This window comes from Eucyclogobius newberryi, unplaced genomic scaffold (genome assembly GCF_026437365.1).
Source record: "Eucyclogobius newberryi isolate DKJ021-1_F unplaced genomic scaffold, fEucNew1.0.hap1 SCAF_15, whole genome shotgun sequence".
NCBI classification, from domain to species: domain Eukaryota; kingdom Metazoa; phylum Chordata; class Actinopteri; order Gobiiformes; family Gobiidae; genus Eucyclogobius; species Eucyclogobius newberryi.
Genome location: NW_027315779.1, coordinates 9,480,327 through 9,504,872, shown reverse-complemented (window position 1 = coordinate 9,504,872; position 24,546 = coordinate 9,480,327). Strand labels below are relative to the sequence as shown.

The 24,546-nt window shown below is 47.1% G+C and overlaps 1 protein-coding gene across 2 annotated transcripts in view; it reads right to left on the bottom strand.

Moving 5' to 3' along the window:
* LOC140360657 (glutamate receptor 1-like) overlaps positions 1-24,546 on the bottom strand; it is an 83,751-nt gene that overhangs the window by 44,864 nt on the left and 14,341 nt on the right. For both annotated transcript variants that reach the window (XM_072445981.1, XM_072445980.1), the window contains exon 3: positions 1,071-1,310. In XM_072445981.1, the coding sequence (XP_072302082.1) occupies positions 1,071-1,310 (240 nt within the window). The remainder of the gene's footprint in view (positions 1-1,070; positions 1,311-24,546) is intronic.

Sequence of the window (24,546 nt, the reverse complement as noted above, 5' to 3'; positions counted from 1 at the left end):
AGAGACACTTTCACACTGCATGAATGAAGATAAAGAGGGAGAAACTAGAGGAGAAGAAATAAGTTATGTGGGAAATACTGTTCGGAAAGAGAGATGGGGTGAAAAGGAAAGAGAAAGGGGAGGTAGAGAGGAAAGAGCAAGGTAGAAAGAAAGCAGAAGGAGGGAAAGGGAAGAGTGAACAAAAGACAGAGAGGTGAAGGAGAGAGAGAAAGAGAGGAACTGAAGGAGTAAAAAAGGTCTTATGTCATTGCTTCATGGGTCGAGATGAGGTTAAGGTTAAAGTACACGTTATTGCAGTAGCGTGTAGTGACTTTTATGGACGGGCCGCAGGTGGGGGGAGTTCATCAATATTTAGTGGATAACTTTTGCACACAAAAGTGAAAACTAATTTTCACATGGAAAGTTCAGTCTCAAACCCCGGTCTCTTGCGCCTGTCCTATTGAGCCAAAGTATCTTACCCATTTAACCTGCTGGACAGAGTAAATACACCATCAGTTCATGACAAAAATGAGAGCTCTGTGTTATTAAAATATAAACATCTTATCATTATAAACCTGAACAGAACCTGAGCTACAAACACAGAATTATTATTAAAGATAGAGTTTAGTTTGTTTATTGACACTTGGCGCTGCTGTTGCTTCTCTTCTCCTCTGCACATGCTCAGTTAGAGCTTCACTTCTCCGCTCTGGTTCTAAAAGCTCATGTTAGAGGGCGGAGCATGAACGGGCCTCTGAACATGACCACAGAGTGAGCAGCTGCAGGAGAAGAAGAACCAAGCTTCCTGCAGTACTGCTCAGCGGCCTGTAGAGGCCAATAAAAGACACTGTGACTTCAGCCAAGCTTCAGCAGCAGAAGTGCGGGGGAAAGGAATTTATTTGTATATTTTTCGGAACAATTTACATATAGTTGTGACACACAATAATTTTAGATTTTATTGGTCAATCACTGATTGCCTTGATTGTCCTGACCGCACATGAGTGCTTTATTGTTGTGTGCCGTCACTCTGGTGTTAGCGTGTACCGTCACTCTGGTGTTAGCCTGTGCCATCACTCTGGTGTTAGCATTCTTACCGGTGCCGGGGCTGTACATGTAGACAAAGCGGTTCCAGTCGAAGTGGTGGACCAGGGCCATGAGCGGCTCCTGGAGCGGCGGCCTCAGCTGCAGGAGGAACTGGTTGTTGGTTTGGACGGGGAAGGATGGCGTGACGAAGCACACGTGAAGAGAGCCACAGAACGACATGAGCATGTTGATGGTGCGGCGATCGTACATGCCCAGGATCGCATAGACGCCTTTGGAGAACTGTGAGCAGACTGAGAGAGAAGAGAGAAGTGTTAGCCTGGATGGGATGTAGGTTAACCGGGAGCAGTTTGGATTGAAACAAAAGGTAAAATCTCAGACAAAACCAAAGTACATGCTTCACATTTTTAAAACTAAACATGTACAAAGTGCCCATGCAAAAAGTGGATTGTACACAATGTAGGTCAGGAGGCCACTTCTCCAGCGACAGAACACACTGTTTCTTCTTCTTTGCGTTGAATTGGAGCACTACCAACCAGTGTAAAAAAGGTGTATGCTGCCACCTACTGTATTGGAGTATCCAGTGTTGGGGAAGTTCACTTTCTACATGATCTAGTTCAGTTCATAGTTCATACATTTTAAAATGAACTAGTTCAGTTCATAGTTCATACTTAAAAATTTTGAACTAAGTTCACAGCTCCAAAAATGAACTAGTTCAGTTCTTTTTTTCAATATTATGCCATAATTGTTCTAAATTATTCCACAGCCCATATACAACCACAGGCAGCAATTATTGTATTAGTTTATTGCTGAAAATATGTGTCAGATTTCATCTTCATATCCAATTTTGAATCCTTACACAACCAGGATTTACATTCACATTGAAGGGACCAGACTTCCCCCATGTGTTGCTGTCCAGCACCACACTAGCAGCAGTAGCAGCTTTCAGTCCCACAGTATTTTCTCAAAAACATGAGGGACAACTTGCTGGACAAAGTTTGCACAGAAATGTTAGATTGTTCCCATCCTCACCGACCTTATCATGAAACTCACGTAACTGGTCGTAGGGCGACTCCTGCTGCTCTGTCGCGGTCGCGTCCGTGCTGCTTTTTGTTTTGATGCGCATGCGCAGTCCGGTGCGACACGCGAAATCTCTGTCTGCGCATCTATCGCCTCTACAACTGGAGCTCTCACACTTGCCAGACACAGGCTCTTTTGGGGCACACTTAACCAATCTGACTTCTTATTGAACGAAAATAAAAAGAACAAATTTTGCCGTTCACAGACACCAGAATGAACGCGTTCACAGTTTCGTTCGTCAGCAGTAATACCGTTCGTTCAGTTCACGTTCACCAAAATTATGAACGCGTTCATGAACTTTCGTTCAATGAACGCGTTCAGGCACAACACTGGGAGTATCTAACTCCATGCCTTTGGAACAACGTTACAATCTTGTCCTGATTCATATAGATAGCAAATAACACCCCCCAAACATGTTTCTGGTTCATCCCCTCAAGACTCCTCCCCCTTATGTGACTGACCCTTTCAATCTCTTGCAATTCAAAGTGCTTCTCACACACACACACACTGCAGATCTATTAAATTGGTGGCCCGCGGACCCATCCATCCATCCATTCATCCATCTTCTGCCGCGTTATCCGGGGCCGGGTCGCGGGGGCAGCAGTCTGAGCAGGGACTCCCAGACTTCCTTCTCCCCAGACACTTCCTCTAACTCCTCCGGGGGGATCCCGAGGCGTTCCCAGGCCAGCCGAGAGACATAGTCTCTCCAGCGTGTCCTGGGTCTTCACCGGGGCCTCTTCCCGGTGGGACATGCCTGAAACACCTCCCGAGGGAGGCGCCCAGGAGGCATCCGGAACAGATGCCCGAGCCACCTCAACTGGCTCCTCTCGACGTGGAGGAGCAGCGGCTCTACTCCGAGCTCCCCCCGTGTGGCCGAGCTCCTCACCTTATCTCTAAGGGAGCGCCCAGCCACACGGCGGAGGAAACTCATTTCGACCGCTTGTATCCGCGATCTTGTTCTTTCGGTCACTACCCAAAGCTCATGACAATAGGTGAGGGTAGGAACGTAGACCGACCGGTAAACAGAGAGCTTTGCCTTTCGGCTCAGCTCCCTCTTCACCACAACAGTCCGATGCAGCGACTGCATCACGGCAGCCGCTGCACCGATCCGCCTGTCAATCTCACGCTCCATCCTTCCCTCACTCGTGAACAAGACCCCGAGATACTTGAACTCCTCCACTTGGGGCAAGGACACCCCACCCACCTGGAGAGGGCAAGCCACCTTTTTCCGGTCGAGAACCATGGCCTCGGATTTGGAGGTGCTGATTCTCATCCCAGCCGCTTCACACTCGGCTGCAAACTGTCCCAGTGCATGTTGCAGGTCCGGGTTTGATGGAGCCATCAGGACAACATCGTCTGCAAACAGCAGAGATGAGATCCTGTGGTCCCCAAACCGGACACCCTCCGACCCCTGACTGCGCCTAGAAATTCTGTCCATAAAAATTATGAACAGAACCGGTGACAAAGGGCAGCCCTGGCGGAGTCCAACATGCACTGGGAACAGGTCTGACTTACTGCCGGCAATGCGAACACAGCTCCTGCTCCGGTCATACAGGGACCGGACAGCCCTGAGCAAAGGGCCCCGGACCCCGTACTCCCGGAGCACCCCCAAAGGACACCCCGAGGGTGTGGACTGGTTGGGCAAACTCCCATGAACCCTCGAGCACCCGATGGAGGATATAGAGCTGGTCCAGTGTTCCACGACCGGGACGAAAACCACTCTGCTCCTCCTGAATCCGAGGTTCGACTATCGGTCGGATTCTCCTCTCCAGTACCTTGGAATAGACCTTACCCGGGAGGCTGAGGAGTGTGATCCCTCTGTAGTTGGAACACACCCTCCGGTCCCCCTTCTTGAACAGAGGGACCACCACCCCGGTCTGCCAGTCCAGAGGCACGGTCCCCGACCGCCACACGATGTTGCAGAGACGTGTCAACCAAGACAGTCCTACAACATCCAGATACTTTAGGTACTCAGGGCGGATCTCATCCACCCCCGGAGCCCTGCCACCGAGGAGTTTGCGAACAACCTCAGTGACTTCAGCTTGGGTGATGGATGAGCCAGCCTCCGAGTCCCCGGTCTCTACTTCCTCTTCGGAAGACGTGACTGAGGGATTAAGGAGATCCTCAAAGTATTCCTTCCACCGTCCGACGACATCCCCATTCGAGGTCAGCAGGCCTCCACCCGCACCGTAAACGGTGTTGGTAAGACACTGCTTCCCCCTCCTGAGGTGCCGGACGGTTTGCCCAAATTTCTTTGGTGCCGACCGATAGTCCTCCTCCATGGCCTCCCCGAACTCCTCCCAGGCCCGGGTTTTTGCCTCTGCGACAGCACGAGCCGCGGCTCGCTTGGCCTGCCGATATCCGTCGATGACCTCCGGAGACCTACAAGCCAGAGTGGCCTGATAGGCCTCCTTCTTCAGTCTAACGGCATCCCTTACTTCCGGTGTCCACCACCGGGTTCGGGGGTTGCCGCCACGACAGGCACCGGAGACCTTGCGACCACAACTCCGAGCAGCCGCATCAACAATGGAGGCGGAGAACATGGTCCACTCGGACTCAATGTCCCCAACCTCCCCCGGGACATGGGAGAAGCTCTCCCGGAGGTGCGAGTTGAATACCCTACTGACAGAGGGCTCCACTAGACGTTCCCAACAGACCCTCACAATGCACTTGGGTCTGCCAAGTCTGTCCGGCTTCCTCCTCCGCCAGCGGATCCAACTCACCACCAGGTGGTGATCGGTTGACAACTCTGCCCCTCTCTTCACCCGAGTGTCCAAGACACGCGGCCGGAGGTCAGATGACACGACAACAAAGTCGATCATTGACCTCCGGCCTAGGGTGTCCTGGTGCCATGTGCACTGATGAACACCCTTGTGCTTGAACATGGTGTTCGTTATGGACAATCCGTGGCTAGCAGAGAAGTCCAATAACTGAACACCGCTCGGGTTCAGATCGGGGAAGCCGTTCTTCCCGATCACCCCTCTCCAGGTGTCACTGTCATTGCCCACGTGGGCGTTGAAGTCCCCCAGTAGAACAACGGAGTCCCCGGTCGGTGCACTGTCCAGTACCCCTCCCAAGGACTCCAAGAAGGCCGGGTACTCTGCACTGCTGTTCGGCCCGTAGGCCGCCACAACAGTGAGAGACCTGTCCCCCACCCGAAGGCGGAGGGACGCGACCCTCTTGTTCACCGGGGTAAACTCCAACACGTGGCGGCTGAGCTGAGGGGCTATCAGCAAGCCCACACCAGCCCGCCGCCTCTCCCCGCGGGCAACACCAGAGAAGTGGAGCGTCCAGCCCCTCTCGAGGAGATGGGTTCCAGAGCCCAAACTGTGCGTGGAGGTGAGGCCGACTATATCTAGTCGGTATCGCTCAACCTACCGCACAAGCTCAGGCTCTTTCCCCCCCAGCGAGGTGACATTCCATGTCCCCAGAGTTAGTCTCTGTGTCTGGAGATCTGGTCGCCGAGGCCCCTGCCGTTGACTGCCGCCCAGATCTCTCTGCACCGGCCCCTTATGGATCCTCCTGCGGGTGGTGGGCCCACGGGAGGGCGGCCCCCAAGTCGCTCTTTCGGGCTGTGCCCGGCCGGGCCCCGTGGGGTAAGACCCGGCCACCAGGCGCTCGCCATGGAGCACCCATCCCAAGCCTGGCTCCAGGATGGGGCCCCGGTGACGCCGATCCGGGTGACGTAAACTGCCTTGTTCATGTTGTCATAATAGGGGGCTTCTGAACCGATCTTTGTCTGACAAAATGGGCCATGGGCCGACCATATTGAGTTTGCCCTTAGTGCTCTATGTTATCTCAGTTATTCAGTAAAACTGCGTTTTCAACATTAACTGAATCAGACGTTAATGACATTTATATTTAAGACCTTCCCCTCTGGTCTAGTCCCGGTTCAGACTCAGGACCAGGTCTAGGTCTAGTTACAGTCTGTTTTTTGATTGACATTGGGTTTGTCTTATTTTATTTCTGCTTTTTATGTGACAGAACAATACTGTTTTATTATAAGGATTTTTTGTCCCATATGCGATCATCAACGAGCGTCAATTGGTATGACGGGAAGACGGGAAGGTGGCCGCGCGGGAAGGCTGAATATTTTCCAACTGATATTGAACATTTTCAACAACACATGTAGTAAGATAAGATAAGATAATCCTTTATTGTCCCACATGGGGAAATTTCATTGGTGCAACGCAGGTAGATACAGAGGTAGATACAGAAGAACAGATCACTTATAGGAAGTCTGATAAACACTTTCAGTAGAAGATCTCCTATAAATAAATAAAAAACTCCCACAGACAAATAAATAAATAAATAAATACCATTGCATGTGATCACGACAGTAATTGCACATGAATATGTGTCACGACAGCACATAGATTGCACATGAATTTCACAGTAATTGCACATGAATATGTGTCACGACAGCACATAGATTGCACATGAATTCCAACAGCAATTGCACATATGACAGAATTGCACATCAGTATTAGGTTAGGTCAGTATTGCGACGGGATAACTTGACGATCTCCGGGTAAGACGACTGTTCTCCGCAGTTCATGAGTTCCTCCTTTGTGTAAACGTGGTACGACGCCGGCCGGGGGGCGGGGCCGGAGCCGGGGGGCGGGGCCGGAGCCGGGGGACTCAGAGCCAAGACACATCGCCACGACACGACGAAAACACTCAATCCAGCCGAATAAAGTCAAAACAAGTTAATTTAAAGCGATTCCAGTGCGTGTCCCGATCGTTCGTGAAGTTCCTCTTTCATATAAACGTGTACATAAACGTGTACCGACGACACGGCCGGAGGGCGCGGGGGGGGGGGGGGGGGGGGGGCTGGTGGGCTCGCTCGGAGCTAGCTCACGTCACAACAACACAACGAACGCAACGAAAAACGCTCAAATCCAGCCGAAAAAAGTCAAAAACAGTTGAATTAAAAAAACTATTCCAGCGCGTGTCCCTATCGTACAGTAAAATAGAAAAAATATACTAACTATATTTACAAAATATAGGAGATAAAGCACAATAAGTGTGAGAAAGAAGAGAGAGCGTTTACACCGGGCTGCCAGCTGTACCAGTGCCTTATGACGCGTACTCTGACACATAATATGTGTTATACACATGTAGTACTTTCACACAAATCCAGTACCTTTTCCACAAATTTTGCACATTACACTTCTTTACACAACTAAACTACGTATTGTTGTTGTTGTTGTTTTATGGTGGCTGGTATACAAGTGTTGTTGTTTTATGGCGGTTAGCATCCGAGTGTTGCATTACCGCCAGACTTTATTCCTTAGACTGTTGTTGCTGTTGTTATTGTTTTATGGCAGTCGACAGCCGAGTGTCGCATTACCGCCAGACTTTATTCCCCAGACTTTGTCGTAGTCCTAAAAGTTGTTCTTCCAGTGCTTTGTTGTTGTTTTATGGCGGTTGGCATCCAATTGTTGCATTACCGCCAGACTTTGTTGTTGTTGTTGTTGTTTTATGGCGGTTGGCATCCGAGTGTTGCATTACCGCCAGACTTTATTCCTCAGACGTTTCGTAGTCCTCAGACTCTGTCGTAGTCCGTTGTTGTTGTTGTTGTTGTTGTTGTTTTATGGCGGTTGGCATCCAAGTGTTGCATTACCGCCAGACTTTATTCCTCAGACTTTGTCGTAGTCCTCAGACTCTGTCGTAGTCCGTAAAAGTACTCCTTCGATTGCTTTGGTGTTACAAAGCCCATGAGGTCATGATATGTCTTTGTGACCGGCTTTATTCCAGGGAGACTCTTCTTCATCTTCCTCTCCTTCTTTGACGTTCGGTGCTTCCACCGTACAGCTTTATTCTTCAGGCTTCATTCTATAGGCTTTAATATGTCCACTGATGTCGCCGCTTGGTAGCCGTGCGTCTACGAGACTGGGCGAGGACAGGAGACCACCCCCATCTCGTCACTCTGATCACTCTGACTCCCCACAAGCAGACCCCCATCACTCCGACTCCCATTTAGCGCCTTTAGCCTGTTTTCTATATCTGCCCAATCAAGCTCCTTTGTTCCAAGGAATCTCCCTGCAGCTTTAGCAATGATCCTGATCCTTTCAGTTCTGCTTTGAGTCTGAGCAGCACAGTTTACAACATCCACCATAAAGAGTACAAAATCCTCTCTATCCACAACCAGGGTATTCTCATTAATTCTGGAACCTGCACACTTGGGACCTCCACTCTTGAAACCTTCACACTTCTTGGGAGCCACGCTGGCCTCTCTCATTTCGCCCTGGCTGGGAGCAGCGCTGGCTCCTCTCTCTGTATTTACTCTAAACTCGTTAATTGAAACTTTCTTGACTGCATCTGCATAGGATATACCTTGAGAGACCTTTATTTTCTGCACCTCAGCAGCTCTTTTGCTAAACCTGCATCCCCCGTAGGCAGAGCTATGTTCTTCCCCACAGTTACAGCACTTCAGTTTTGCACCCACGTCACACTTCCCATACTCATGATCTCCTGCACATTTACCACACCTTTGCCTCCCTCTACAGACCGCTGCAATATGCCCAAAGCGCTGGCACTTAAAGCAACGCAGGGGCGGCGGAACATATGGCCTGACGCTATAGCACATGTACCCAATGAACACCTTACTAGGCAGGCACCTCCCTTCAAGTGTTACCATTACCGACAAGCTGTCACATCTTACCCCAAACCGGGTCACCTTCAAACGCCTAGCGTCCACCACCGTAACTCCCGTCAAATTCTCCTTAACTTCATCCACAAACGTCGCCGTAGGGACACCTACGATAACTCCTCTGACCGTGTTTCTTTCAGCATTAGACACAAGAATGTCCTTTCCACCCAGACGTTTAGTTCCAATCGCCTTCAGTTGCTGAGCCGCGTCCTTGCACACGACCAGCAGCGAGCCATCTCTAAGGACACTCGCACTCTTGATCACTCCCACAGCTACAGTTAGGCTCTTTGACAATGCCACTGAATTCCACTCCTTAAAGGATGCACTATCCTGTGCAAGCTTTATGATCACCTTACAGTCTCTGCTCTCACCCCGGACATCAATAGCTTCAGCCTCATCCTGCTGCTCATTCCCAGAACCCTCGGACGAGCTAAGGGACTTTTTACGTTTCCGGGCACGTGCAGGCAGAAAAGGCTGCTCCTCCACGCCGTCCAGAACGTCTTCCATCCCCGATCCACTCTCCTCCGCCATCTCCCGTCTCTCCAGACCGGGTGTTGAGCAAGGTTGTTGTTGTTGTTTTATGTCGTAGTCCGTAAAAGTACTCCTCCCATTGCTTTGGCGTTACAAAGCCCATGAGGTCATGATGTTGTTGTTGTTGTTGTTGTTTTATGGCGGTTGGCATCCGAGTGTTGCATTACCGCCAGACTTTATCATGATGTGTTTTTGTGACTAGAATAGTTGTTGTGTCAGAGACCAGTGCTTTGCCGCCAGACTTTATTATTCTGTTCATGTCATAAAGCATTGTTTCAAATCCCATGAGTTCAAAGCACGTTAGAACAGCCTCTTCCTCCTCATCCTCGGCACATTCTTCAACACACCCCAACTCTATAACTAACTAAACTACATTACACAACTTCAGCTTAAACAAACTAGTACTGGAGCTAAAGTCTAAAGAATATTCTTCATTCTTTAGACTTTATTGCAATATTCTTTATTCTGGTTTCTTTATTCCTATTCTTCATGTTCATATTCTGGCATTTTTGACCCCCTGAGCATCGATGAAAGTCACACATGGGACATGTGTGACATGGGAGTTAACTCGAATAAAATGGAGCTTGCCGCGTGGATCCACGCGGCCCGGCACCGCGCCCCCAGAGGAAGAACAATAGACTTGAGCATTCCATGGAATGAACATTCCATTCTATGGCTCAAGCCTAACAAGAATAAAGTCTTTACTACACACATGTAGTACTTTTATGCAAGAAAGCAGACACTCGCAATGGCTTCAGCCACATCAGTTATTGATGTTGTTTCACAACATATGACTATAAGCTGAGACACCGCACTCATAAAACTTGGACCTAGTTGTTTGAGCCAGTGTGCATTGCTCAGTGGCACACCATCCCCTCGTCTCTACTTTGTCCTCACTTTGGCCCCTGACGCCGCAGGTTAATGCTAACATGCTAACGACACGTCCCCTGCACTCCCTCTGGGCCGTGCTATCGCTAACAATAGACACATGCCTGGAGCTAGCGCGGCCACGCTAATGAGGATCTGTCTGTTAGCATTAGCTGGTGTGCGCCGCAGGGATCAAGGGTCGAGGGGGCTAAACCAGTGATGTTCAAATGAATTCAGTCAGATGTGTATTAAATGGACATTTTAGGTGGTCCGGTCTTTTGTATTATCTTTTGATTTTATAATTGTTTTAATCTAAAATATAAAAATATTACAGTTTGTGTGTTTAGTATGTTTTAAAACTTAGGTTGATTGAAAACCAATACAGATTATTGCTCTTATTTTTGATCTTCTAAAATGATCAGGTTGCATTATGGGTACATTTACCAGTTCAAACTAATGTATCCTTAGGCATTACTCATCGATGACAACAAACTCCACGGAATTGTCATTTGGAGATTTAATGAATATAATCATGAGGTCAAAGGTCAGGTTTTTGAGCCACAGAAAAAAAGAGGGGAAATTAAAGTGAAGTTTAAGCCTCAGTGAGAAAGGATCAAACCATTGCCTTATAAATAAATACATACACTTTTAATTGTATAATAAGGAGTTGAGCCTGTTTGGATTTATCTTTCAGAGCAAGTCGAGGTCACGTCCAACACAAACCTACCCAGAAGGCATTGCGTTCACCAGATCTCAACAGGTTTGTCTGATCCCCAACGTGCCACTTGGTAAATTAACCACATGCTAATCAAACAGAGGTCACATGCCTCTGAAGGACATGAATGCCCTGCCACGCCCAGATCAGACCAAGGCCATGTTCTCCTGTTTTCCTAATTCTGACTCAGTTTGATGGGAGGGCACCCGTGGTTGCAGTTTGTGAAGATATTTGGAAAATAAGATTTTAAATCCGTCTGTGATGTCATCAGTGTGCGACACAGAGACAGTTTACACTGACATGCTTTTCTGACAGTTTAAACCAACGTTGGACTAAATCAGTGGTCCCCAAACTACGGCCCGCGGGCCACATCCGGCCCGTTGGGCTTTTCAATCCGGCCCGCTAAGCTTGTCCAAGTTATATTAAAAAATTTTAAATATTAAAAGATAAAAAAAAATTCCCGTAGGCTTTATTAGACAGTAGATGGAATGAGAAAGAAAGGAAGGGGAACGATGAGAGAGAAAGGAGGACATGCAGCAAATGTCGGAGTCGGGATTCAAGCTCACGATACTGTGACTGGCCGTTCATTTTATCTTTCGCCTGTAATGCCCACATTTCCCCAAGAGATGGCACTGTTCCCTCTAAGCTGCGCCTACGCAGCTGGGCTCTGCTCGCACATAGCGCACTGCTCGCACTGCTCGCACATAGCGCACTGCTCGCACATAGTGCACTGCTCGCACATAGTGCACTGCTCGCACATAGTGCACTGCTCGCACATAGCGCACTGCTCGCACAGAGTGCGCGCACAAGAAAATCTATGGCACGCAGAAAATAAAATTCACCACAAACGGCCACCGGGGCCAATCAAGCAGGAAGCGCAAGTGTTTGACACTGAAGAAGACTCTTGTGGACAGTAGAAGACTCTTGTGGACATTAGAAGACAGTAGATAGTTAATCATTATTTAATGCATTTGGAAAACATTTGTACATTGAGCCTTGCATTTGTTGCTTTGTTACAAGTTACAGTACTGTAATTTATATCAATTCATTAGTTCACACAAACACACCATATTTTCCTGGCCCGGCCAAATTTTAGAACCCAATGTGGCCCTCGAGTCAAAAAGTTTGGGGACCACTGGACTAAATAAATGGGTTAGGGTTAGAGTGTTTTATGGTATTATTGCGCGTCAGATCAGAACTGTTGTGTAATTTATGTGGATTTTGGCTCTTGTTTACAATATGGTTGCTAGGTAACAGCTGTGGAATTACCTCTTCCTATGTCATATTTGTGCTCATGTTCAACCAGGAAGTACAATTATAAACTTTACAAAAATGGTCAAACTGGGACAAACGGGCAAAATGTTTAGTCAAATCTGAAATATAATTGTGTTCAGTGAGTCTGACCTGTCGTGTGACAGGTTGAACTCGAATATCTTAAGATGACTTAAGATTTGTCAATGTTTTAGGTTTACAGTTTTAATTCCTGCCTGTAAATCATAACATCACCTGGTAATGGTGTAAGTGTTGCCTAGCAGCCTGTACATTGGGCCAGAACACAGACATCATTATTTGACGACTAAAATACAAAACACCTTTAATTTGTTGAATTAATGTTTCAGATTTTTTTTTTTTAATTGCCCCAAACTTTTGGATGAGTCTCACAGTGTGATGTCATCATGTTATATAACTGCCATTTTCAACACACTTTTCTGTTTAAACTGATATATGTGTAAAACTATCACTTAGAAAATCATAAAAACCTGCTACACTTTAACCTACAACATTTAGCACATATTTGTTTTATTTTCCATTAATAAATACAAACTAAACAGAACAGAAAAAAGAAACTCCATGTTTGTACATGAAAAACTTGTAAAAATGTTTGGACTGAAGAGTGAAGAGGAGAAATGTTCAGAAATAAACATCCCTTTTTTGCAGTGTGTGTCCGTCAGAATCCTGTGTGAGCGACTGATCTTTATTTAAACTCACAGATCACAGGAGCCGGGGGGACGCAGCTGAGACACACAGAACACACACACAGAACACACACACACAGAACTCACACACACACACACACACACACGCACGCATGCACACACACACAACACACACACACACACAGAGAGAGCGAGAGAGAGAACACACACAGAACATACACAGAATACACACAGAACACACACAGAACACAGAACACACACACACACAGAACACAGAACACACACACACACACACACAGAACACACACACAGAACACAGAACACACACACACAGAACACACACACACACACACACAGAACACACACACAGAACACAGAACACACACGCACACACACACACACAGAACACACACACAGAACACAGAACACACACACACACACAGAACACAGAACACACACACACAGAAGACACACAGAACACACAAATACGTACAGAACTTTATTATTGTTTAAGATAAACGTGCCACACAGACCCTTCAGAGCCGACGCTGTAGTAACAGTGTTGTGTTTGATGTTGTTGTTGTTGTCTTTGCTGAAGAGAGCAGACAGGACATGATCAGGTCACTGTCACTCTGTCACTCTGAGTCTGCATCACACTCACTCTAATCTGCTCTGCCCCGAGGGGTTAACGTCTGCGCCACACAGGGCCTGCAGGCGGCACCAAACAAGACTGCAGCGCCACACTCGGCCTTCAGGGGGATCTGAGCAAGACTGCAGAGCTCACTCAGAGACTGCAGCGCCACACCCGGCCTCTAAGGGGCTCTGAGCGAGACTTTAGTGCTACACAGGGCTCCGACCGAGACTGCAGCGCCACACCCGGTCTGCAGGAGGCTCCGACCGAGACTGCAGCGCCACACCTGGCCTGCAGGAGGCTCCGACCGAGACTGCAGCGCCACACCTGGCCTGCAGGAGGCTCCGACCGAGACTGCAGCGCCACACCCGGTCTGCAGGAGGCGCCGACCGAGACTGCAGCGCCACACAGGGCCTGCAGGGGGCTCCAACCGAGTCTGCAGCACCACACAGGGCCTGCAGGGGGCTCCAACTTAGTCTGCAGCACCACACAGGGCCTGCAGGGGGCTCCAACTTAGTCTGCAGTGCCACACAGGGCCTGCAGGGGGCTGCTCCACACACTATTTTCCTAATTTTCTGCAGTTTTTGTCATTTTTTCCCCTCTACCTCAAATGTTCTTAAAATCTTTCTCCACATTTTAAAAATCGTATATATATTTTTTAACTTTTTTTCGTCATTTTTCACAGATTTTCAAACAATGTCCAACTAGGTTTGTTGGAGTGTTAGGAGTGTTGGGAGTGTTGTAGTTGTTGTTCCGCCACCTACTGTAGTTGTACGTCTTCAAAGTATTTGTTTTACGCTTAGTGTTTGTAGTGTTCAGAGTGTTCAGAGTGTTCAGAGTGTTCATAGTGTTCGGAGTGTTCGGAGTGTTCGGAGTGTTCAGAGTGCTCGTAGTGCTCGTAGTGTTCAGAGTGTTTGTAGTGTTCAGAGTGTTTGTAGTGTTCAGAGTGTTCAGAGTGTTTGTAGTGTTCAGAATGTTTGTAGTGTTCGTAGTGCTCGTAGTGTTCAGAGTGTTCAGAGTGCTCGTAGTGCTCGTAGTGTTCAGAGTGTTTGTAGTGTTCAGAGTGTTTGTAGTGTTCAGAGTGTTTGTAGTGTTCAGAGTGTTCAGAGTGTTTGTAGTGTTCAGAGTGTTTGTAGTGTTCAGTGTTTGTGTTCAGAGTGTTCGGAGTGTTCGTAGTGTTCGTAGTGTTCGTAGTGTTCGTAGTGCTCGTAGTGTTCAGAGTGTTTGTAGTGTTCAGAGTGTTTGTAGTGTTCAGAGTGTTCATAGTGTTCAGAGTGTTTGTAGTGTTCAGAGTGTTTGTAGTGTTCAGAGTGTCCTGAACAAAACGAACAGCAAGGATCAGATCTGACTCAAAGGCCCGAGAAACAAACTAAAAGCTTCATATGGTGAAAAGGTATAAAAAATAATTAACTCTCAGGCTACCCCAAATAAATTGTCTGTTTGCTGTAACCCGAGTCAACATTTTTCATCTGGGTCGGTCGGTAGGCAAATTCTTATATTTTTTACTTTGAAGGCAAAAAAAAAGATCAAAATTTTGTCATTTTTTGAGTCGGAGTGACCACCATGGGTCAGGCTTCAACAGTCAATGACGGAAAACGTCTCTATCAACCCAATCGAGAGACTAAAGCTCACAATTTTAAGATATTTCAATCGACCTTTTGTACGCCACTATCCTTTATTTTGGTAGCTAAGACGAGTGGGGGGAACATGCGGGAGAGACGGGCGCCACCATGTTTGTTGTGATGACGCTGCTGGGCGTGTTTCAATCCCAGAATGCATGTGCGTAAGTCAAATTTCACACCCTGACAGAGAAACACATGTCCTATGGAGAGTTCAGTGGCGCCGACAGAGGCAATTCAAATCATTAAAGTCAATATGATGATTTCTAAGTACTTATTATTTGATACAGAAGCCTGTGCAGGACTGAACGTCAAAGTGCTAATGTGCTATGCGGTGCGTCCTCAGTCCTTTGAGATGAAAGACAGATTTATCAGTGTGACAAAAATACACAACACGGCGGTTTGGGAACGACCTTTGGCGAAATAATTGAAAAATAAAAGATTTAGAAGTTTTTTCAACAAAATGCTGATTTTCTTTTTTTCTTCACTCGGCTAGTTTCATACCGGATTGGTCAGTTTATGGAAAACAGACATATTATTATGCCTAGCCTCAGGCTAAAATATTTACATGTTTAATACCTTTTTAGATGTAACTATAAATATGTTACTTTATCAGAACATAAACATTATGTTCTTTTTCAAATATTTGAATATATTTGACCAGAGAAAGCTAAAGTTAAGACATTCTATTTATGTTATTTTACTCCACATAAGCAGTTATTGCCTATTTTCCAATTCAAAAGACATTTTGTTGGATGAGAACCAGAAGGAACCAACAGTCAGGAACAGCCAGTTTGAACCAATCAGAGACGTGTGGTGAGAACCATGTGGAAACAGCTGCATGGCAGGTCTATGTGTCTTTAGTGGTCAGTGGGACGTGTGTTTGATCCTAGACTTAAGCTGAGGCTGGATTTGTGATTAAATAATATTTAATCACAAATTATTATTTAGCATCAACAAAAAGTTGACTTCCCATTGGTCTTTATATTTGAGGCGTGGCACTGCAAATTAGGCATGAAATAGCGTGTCGTCTACATTGGCCTTTTTATTCAGCATCACATGACGGATGTGTCCAGCACATGATAACGACACGCATCATTTGCACGTCCTTATGCACTAACGCTCCAGCTCATTGGGTTTGTCTAAATCTGACCACGTTTTTGCTCTCCTAAGAGATTTGACTCGATGTTTGATTTGTGCCCATTTCATGACTTCTGTGCCCGTTTTCACTCTCACCTGTGATTTATTTACATCATCACATCTTAGAAGAACAGGCCTGATTATTACAGGAAACAAACGCCCAAATGGACCAAACACCTGATGATGCTGTTACAGTCCAAATTTAGAGTAATAATGTAATTTACATTGCACTGCCCAGTCGTCATGGTTACCTTAACCTGCCCATATTCATCTGCTTTAGACACTTATGGTTTCACGTGAGCTATAAAAAGATTAAACTCCCTCACAGATGCTTTCCTAAATGATGCCCTGGGGGTCCTGGGGTGATTTCTGGGAGTCCCGGATGATACGAGGCTTGAATCAAACGTGTTGGTAAATTATTATTAGTTATTATATTGAGTATTATTTTTTGGTCGACCAAAGACATTAGACATGAGACAACTTCATCACTTTGAGGTCGCAAATGCCAACAGTTGGGCTCTTGAAAAAGATTGAGAACCACTGACTTTGAGGTGATGGTTTTTGGCACCCTTGAGCCGTCCCCCACAAGAACACCAACAGCAGTCTGAGCGAGGCGGAAAGGTGTCGAGTTATATTTAGTTATTCAATGTTATATTAGTCTGTTGGACGTGGTTCCAGGGCGTCCAGTGTTTTTGCGTCCGACACGAATCCCGTATTTTGGCCATTTAAGAGTGGAACGTGGGTCCAAGGACTTTGACAAGGCTGGATTATGCATCTCTGTCAAATCCACGCAGACTTCCCTGACACACACGGTGGCCAAGTGCAAAGCTTGTGGCTCATGCCGTGTACATGCTGCAAGCTTTCTGATTGGCTGCAGTGTGCGTCAGAGAGGTCTGTGTGGATTTGATAGAGAAGCATAAACCACCCTTGACACAGAAGTTGAACAAAGGTGAACATTTGATGACGGACGCAGCAATTAATCAGAGATTACGCTCCAGTGACGTACCTACACATTTCATTATCTGTAAGAAGGGCCAAAACAAACCCTACACCGATAAAAATCATCCAGACGCAGCTATTGGAGCAAAAAATTATATTCAGTAAACTCTGCTCACCTCTGAAGAATCTGGACCCAGACAGGCCCCTGGGTCGATCACCGCAAATACACCAAAGCCACTTTCTGAACCTGGTCTACCATCACAAGGGAACAGCCACACCAGAAAACACAACAACTCCTCCATTGAGTACTCAGATTACTTTTTTAGAGTGACGAGGAACCTTATGTGTTAGTTTTGGTTTGTTTTCATCTCCTCAGCACAATACCAGAGCTTGGCGTGTTGTGAGCTCTTGTCCTTGCGCACAATAATAATAATAAATATAGCCGCAAGCGGCAATGATCGGCCCTCGCCACGCCGCCGCCACACCGCCGCCACGCCGCAAGAGGAGGGGGCGCTAACGCGCCCCAATTGTCCTTTTATTACGCCTACTGCTGAATCTGTGACGCTGTCACATCTTCTCCCCTTTGTTTTACCATCAAAAAGTTATTTTATTTTGAATTCTTGGCAAAATGTGCGGCTTTGCCGCACAGACACCGTGACTCTTTGAATGAAAATGTGGATAACTTTTGATGGTCCTGAAGATGAGTCTCACCAAATTTCAGGTTAATAGGGCTAACGCCCTGGGAGGAGTTTGTGAAAGTCTAAAGTGTAAACATGTTCTGGCGATTTCCCCATTGGAATAACATGAAAGGTTTCGGTCATCGTTACGGCAACGCCATAACAATTATGACATGAGTCTCATTGACTTTTTTGATGGGGATGCCAAAATTGAGTTGTGTGTCAAATTTCATATAATTTCGCAAAACTAAACATTTAACCTCCATATAAAATCTGTAGGGGGCGCTGTGGCGCCAAATGAATTTATTTCACTTCAAGTAGGTTTAGGGCAAAGAGTTTAACAACTGATTCTAATTTGACGCAATTCGGACTTTATCTGCGCAAACGGCAGAAATTTTAAATATGGGAGATTTCTGAAATTCTAGCTACAGTTTGCCGCTTCGCCGCACAGAGACCGTGAGAGGTATCAATGTAATTTGGATAACTTTTGATGTCCCACTCCTCAGTAGCATTTTCACCAAATTTCAGCTTTTTAGGGCCAACGCCCTGGGAGGAGTTCGTAAAAGTACGACGTTTGGAAAAACTCCGAAGTCATGTTTAGCCATTTTTGAAGCAATATGGCCGACATTTGGTTGGGCGGACGGCGTTGCCGTAATAATATTTTTTACTTCTCTTGTCACCATCTACCTCGGCGCCAAATTTCATGATTCTACGATCAGATTTTTTTTGGGTCATTTCCCATCTCTCAATGCATTTATGGTACATTTGGGGGCGCTGACGCGCCAATTTTTTTTGTTTTAGAAAAGGGAAATAGCCAGAATGTAGAGAGGCACGATTTTTAGAGGTGTGAACATTTTTGTGACTTTTCGTCAATGTTCACTGGGTGAAAAATAGGGGGGTTGGTCCCGAGAAGAAGAAAGAAGAAAGAAGAAAGAATTAAAGCCGCAAGCGGCATCCAACGGCCCTCGCGGGCCGCCGGCCTTACGACTCTGCCCTTATTGTGTGTTGAATTAAAAAAGAACTTGACAGACAGCGACACATTGGACTTGGCCAATCCAGTACAAATAAACGCTCTCTCTTCTTTCTCACACTTATTGTGCTTTATCTCCTATATTTTGTAAATATAATTAGTAATTTTTTTCTATTTTACTGTACGATAGGGACACGCGATGGAATAGTTTTTTAATTCAACTGTTTTTGACTTTTTTCGGCGTTTTTCGTTGCGTCCGTTGTGTTGTTGTGACGTGAGCTAGCTCCGAGCGAGCCCACCAGCCCCCCCCCCGCGCCCTCCGGCCGCGCTAAAGTACGGCGTGTCGTCGGTACACGTTTATATACACGTTTATATGAAAGAGGAACTTCACGAACGATCGGGACACGCACTGGAATCGCTTTAAATTAACTTGTTTTGACTTTATTCGGCTGGATTGAGTGTTTTCGTTGTGTCGTCGCGATGTGTCTTGGCTCTGAGTCCCCCGGCTCCGGCCCCGCCCCCCGCCCGGTGCCGTACCGCGTTTACACAAAGGAGGAACTCATGAAACTGCGGAGAACAGTCGTCTTACCCGCAGATCGTCACGTTATCCCGGCGGACATCCTAAGGAAAACGCAACGAGGCAGACGGGCTGGACGTAAACTCCGAGAGAAGAGAGGAGAAAACAGGAAGTCGGTTCCCGCTGTAGTCATGGGTAACGTAAGGTCCCTTCAAAATAAAATGACGGAAATAGCGAGCCTCATGCGGTCCCAGAGGATTTATAGGGACAGCAGCGTCTTGATTTTCACAGAGACCTGGTTAACAGCAGAAATGCCAGACTCTATTGTAGGTTTGGACAATTTTCATCTGCTGCGGGCGGACAGAACTAGAGAATCCGGGAAGAAAAGAGGAGGCGGTTTGGCGGTGTATGTGAACACGAGCTGGTCCAAACCCGAACACTGCACAGTGAGGGAGCAGCTATGTAACAAGGATATTGAACTATTGGCTATTGGCATGAGGCCATATTATCTGCCCCGGGAGTTCTCACATGTGATTTTGATCGCAGTCTATGTGACCCCGTCTGCCAATGCTGAAAATGCTTGTGAAGCACTGCTCTCCTGCACTTGTAGGCTGCAAACACAGCATCCACAGGCTCTCTTCCTCATCTCTGGTGACTTTAACCACGCTTCTCCCTCTTCTGTCCTACCAACATACACCCAGTATGTTACCTGCCCCACCAGAGAGAATAGAACATTGGACTTGTTTTTTGCCAACACCAAGGAGGCTTATTCCTCTTCCCCCCTCCCTCCCCTGGGCAGCTCGCACCACAACCTTGTACATCTGAGGCCTGTGTATGAACCCATCGTGCGCAGGCAGCCTGTGGTGTCCCGTGAGGTGAGGATGTGGTCTGCTGAGAGCGAGGAGGCTCTGAGGGACTGCTTCAGCACCACTATCTGGACTGAGCTCTATGGCCCACATGGGGAGGACATCAACACCATCACAGAGTGCATCACGGACTACATCAACTTCTGTTTTGAGAACATTGTTCCCTCCCGGACGGTGCGGTGTTTTCCAAACAACAAACCATGGATTAACCGTGAACTGAAGGCTCTGCTGAAGGAGAAGAAGAGAGCCTTCAGGTCAGGGAACAAGGAGGAGCTGAGGACTGTGCAGAAGGAGCTGAGGAGGAAGATCAGGCAGGCTGAGGCCGGCTACAAGAGGAGGATGGAGGAGCAGCTGCAGCAAAAGAACATTCAGGGAGTGTGGAGGAGCCTGAAAACCATCTCAGGCTTCAAAATCCCCCCTGCCCAGACAGAGGGGGATCTACAGTGGGTGAATGATTTAAATGCTCACTTCTTGAGGTTTGATCGGTCACCCGCCCCTCCCCCTGCACAGCTGCATGCTCCCTCTTCCACAGCTGGACAATGCCCTGCATCTGTTCCTCTTCGCTTATCTGCCCCGGACCATCAGCTCCCCACTTCGCCTGGACTCACCCATCCACCCAGCACACGGTCCCCCTGCCAACCACTGACTGTCACAGCAGCACAGGTGAGGAGTGAGCTGAAGAGGATTAAAGTGAGGAAGGCAGCAGGACCTGATGGCATCAGCCCCAGGCTCCTTAAGTCCTGCGCAGATGAACTGTGTGGAGTTATGGTACCACAGGTCTGGAAGACCTCCTGTCTGGTACCTGTGCCTAAGACACCGCGCCCCAAAGACCTCAACAGCTTCAGGCCAGTGGCTCTCACGTCCCACCTGATGAAGACACTGGAGCGGCTAGTCCTGGACCACCTCCGCTCCACCGTGAGCTCAGCCATGGACCCGCTGCAGTTTGCATATCGGTCTGGCATCGGAGTGGAGGACGCCGTCATCTCCCTGCTGCACCGCTCTCTCTCTCACCTGGAAAAGCCTGGCAGCTCTGTGAGGATCCTGTTCTTCGATCTCTCCAGCGCCTTCAACACCATACAGCCGCTGCTCCTGAGGGACAAGCTGGAGACGGCTGGTGTGGAGTATGACCTGGCAGAGTGGATCCTGGACTACCTCACAGACCGACCCCAGTTTTTGAGAGCCCGGAACTGTGTGTCTGACACTCGGACCTGCAGTGTGGGGGCGCCCCAGGGCACTGTCCTCGCGCCCTTTCTCTTCACCCTTTACACTGCAGACTTCAGACATGACACGGACAGCTGTGTCCTGCAGAAGTTCTCTGACGACTCTGCCATCATCGGACTCATCACGGACGACGATGATGCGGAGTACAGAGGACTGGCGCAGGACTTTGTGGACTGGTGTCAGCGGAACCACCTCCTCATCAACGCGGGGAAGACCAAGGAGATGGTGGTGGATTTCCGCAGACACCACCCCACTGCCCCCTCACCAGTGAACATCCAGGGACGGGACATTGAGAGAGTGGACTCATACAAGTACCTGGGTGTTCATCTGAACCACAAACTGGACTGGACTCATAACACAGACGCACTGTACAGGAAGAGCCAGAGTCGGCTCTACCTCCTGAGGAGACTCAGGTCTTTTGGAGTGACAGGGCCACTCCTGAAGACCTTCTACGACTCTGTGGTGGCATCAGCCCTCCTGTACGGTGTGGCCTGCTGGAGCAGCAGCATCACAGAGAGGGAGAGGCTGGACAGAGTCATCAAGAAGTCCAGCTCCGTCCTGGGCTGTGCTCTGGACTCGGTGCAGGAGGTGGGGGACAGGAGGGTCCTGGCTAGATTCACATCTATGCTGGACTATGAGTGTCACCCCCTGCAGGACACTCTCTCCGCTCTGGAGAGCAGCTTCAGTGAGAGACTGATCCACCCTCGATGTGCGAAGGAAAGGTTCCGTAGGTCTTTCCTTCCTGCTGCTGTCAGACTTTATAACAAAAACTGTTAGTACTGAACACTCGCAATACTGACCTAACCTAATACTGATGTGCAATTCTGTCATATGTGCAATTGCTGTTGGAATTCATGTGCAATTCATGTGAAATTCATGTGCAATCTATGTGCTGTCGTGACACATATTCATGTGCAATTACTGTCGTGATCACATGCAATGGTATTTATGTATTTATTTATTTATTTGTCTATGGGAGTTTTTATTTATTTATAGGAGATCTTCTACTGAAAGTGTTTGTCAGACTTGCTATAAGTGATCTGTTCTTCTGTATCTACCTCTGTATCTACCTGTGTTGCACCAATGAAATTTCCCCATGTGGGACAATAAAGGAATATCTTATCTTATCTTAAATCAACACAAGTGTCAGTCAAATTTGCTGCGCCGCCGCACAGAGACCGTAGCACTTAGAATATAAATATGGATAACTTTTGATGCCGCGCTTGTGTAGATGATATTTCCCAAAGTAAAGCTTGATTGAGCTATTGCCCACGGAGGAGTTTGTTAAAGTGTGAAGCATAAATTTGAACGTTTCAAAGATTTGGCGTTTTCCCATTTGTGACAGTATATTTGCAGCTCCACGGCACAGAGACCGTAGCACTTAAAATCAAAATATGGATAACTTTTGATGCCCCACTTGTGTAGATGATTTTCCCCAAATATGAGCTTGATCGGGTATTCGCCCTAGGAGGAGTTCGTTAAAGTGTGAAGCGTAAAAATGTGGTCATTTTAGAGATTTCGCTGTTTTCCCATTTCTGACATATATTTGCGGGTCCGCCACACAGAGACTGTAGCACTTAGAATCAAAATATGGATAAGTTTTGATGCCCCGCTTGTGTAGATGATATTCCCCAAATATGAACTTGATCGGACAATTGCCCTAGGAGGAGTTCATTAAAGTGTGAAGCGTAAAAATGTGGTGATTTGAGCGATTCTGCGATTTTCCCATAAGGATAACATGGGATGTTTCTGTCATCGCTACGGTTACGCCGTACAAAATATGACTTTGGCTCTCATACTTTTATGATCAGGATGGCAAATTTGAATTTTGTTCAAAATATCATGTCATTTGGAAAAACTATATTGTTTGTAGGCCACTCTGAAGGCCAAATAGTCAGAATTCTGGGAAACGTTTGCGGCTCCGTCGCACAGAGACCGTAAAAGCTATCCTTAAAATTTGGATAACTTTAGATGCCCCACTTGTCTAGAGGACGTACACCGATTTTGAGGTTGGTGGGCAAAACGCACTAGGAGGAGTTCGTTAAAGTGTAAAACATAAAAATGTGGATATTCGAGAGATTTAGCGGTTTTCCCATAGGGATAACATGGGAGGTTTCTGTCATCGCTACGACTACGCCGTAAAAATTTAGGCATTTGTCTGATTGGCTTTTTTGATTGGAACGGCAAAATAGAATTTTGGGTAAAGTTTAGAACATTTTGGTAAAACTAATTTTGGACCTTCAATGTTAATTTAAAGGTCACTCTGTAGGGGGCGCTATCGCGCCCATTTCAATTTTGTCATCATAAACTGGTCCAAACTAGAAAGTTTAACAACTGATTCAAATTTGGTCCTAATCGGACTTGTTTTGATCAAATGGGAGCATTTTTTAGATCTGCAATATCCCAAAATAAGTTGTCCAACTTTGCGGCTGCGCCGCACACGGACCGTAAAAGGTATCCCAAAAAATGTTGATAACTTTAGATGCCCCACTTGTCCAGAGGACGTACGCCAATTTTGAAGTCGGTGGGCAAAACGCCCTAGGAGGAGTTCGTCAAAGTTTGACGTGAACAAAATAGCTGACTCAGCGTGTTTTCATGTTCAAAGGAAGATGGCGGCCATAGGGTATGTCTGGGGGCGTGGCCACAGTGATATATATTTTTTGTCCTCACGAGAGGAATGCGTGTCCCGAATTTCGTAGCTTTACGTCAAAGTTGACCTCGGGGCGTCTCCCATAGGCGCAATGTATTTTGACTTTTGTCGGTGGCGCTGTCGCGCCATTTTTTAACGAAAAAAAAAATGGCCCAGAAAAAATTAAATTTTTCGCCGATTCTGAATTTTGGGCAAAGTTTGGTGAGTTTTTGAGCATGTTCAGGGGGTCAAATTAGAGTTCAAAGCGATGAAGAACAAGAAAAATAATAATAATATTTTTAGCAAAAACAATATAGCCGTTTCCACTATAACAACAAATTATACATCGTTTGAAAGCTCTAAGCCTTCCCGATGCCGCCATGGGGTGGAATCATCATTACGAGCGCTTACGCGCTCGTCACTCCCTATTCCGTCGGGATGCCCCGCCCACTCCCCATAGACTTCCATTGATTTGAGCAGATACAAGCATGGCCCATGCCTGCGGCATGGATTCTCGCATACGGGACAATGCCAG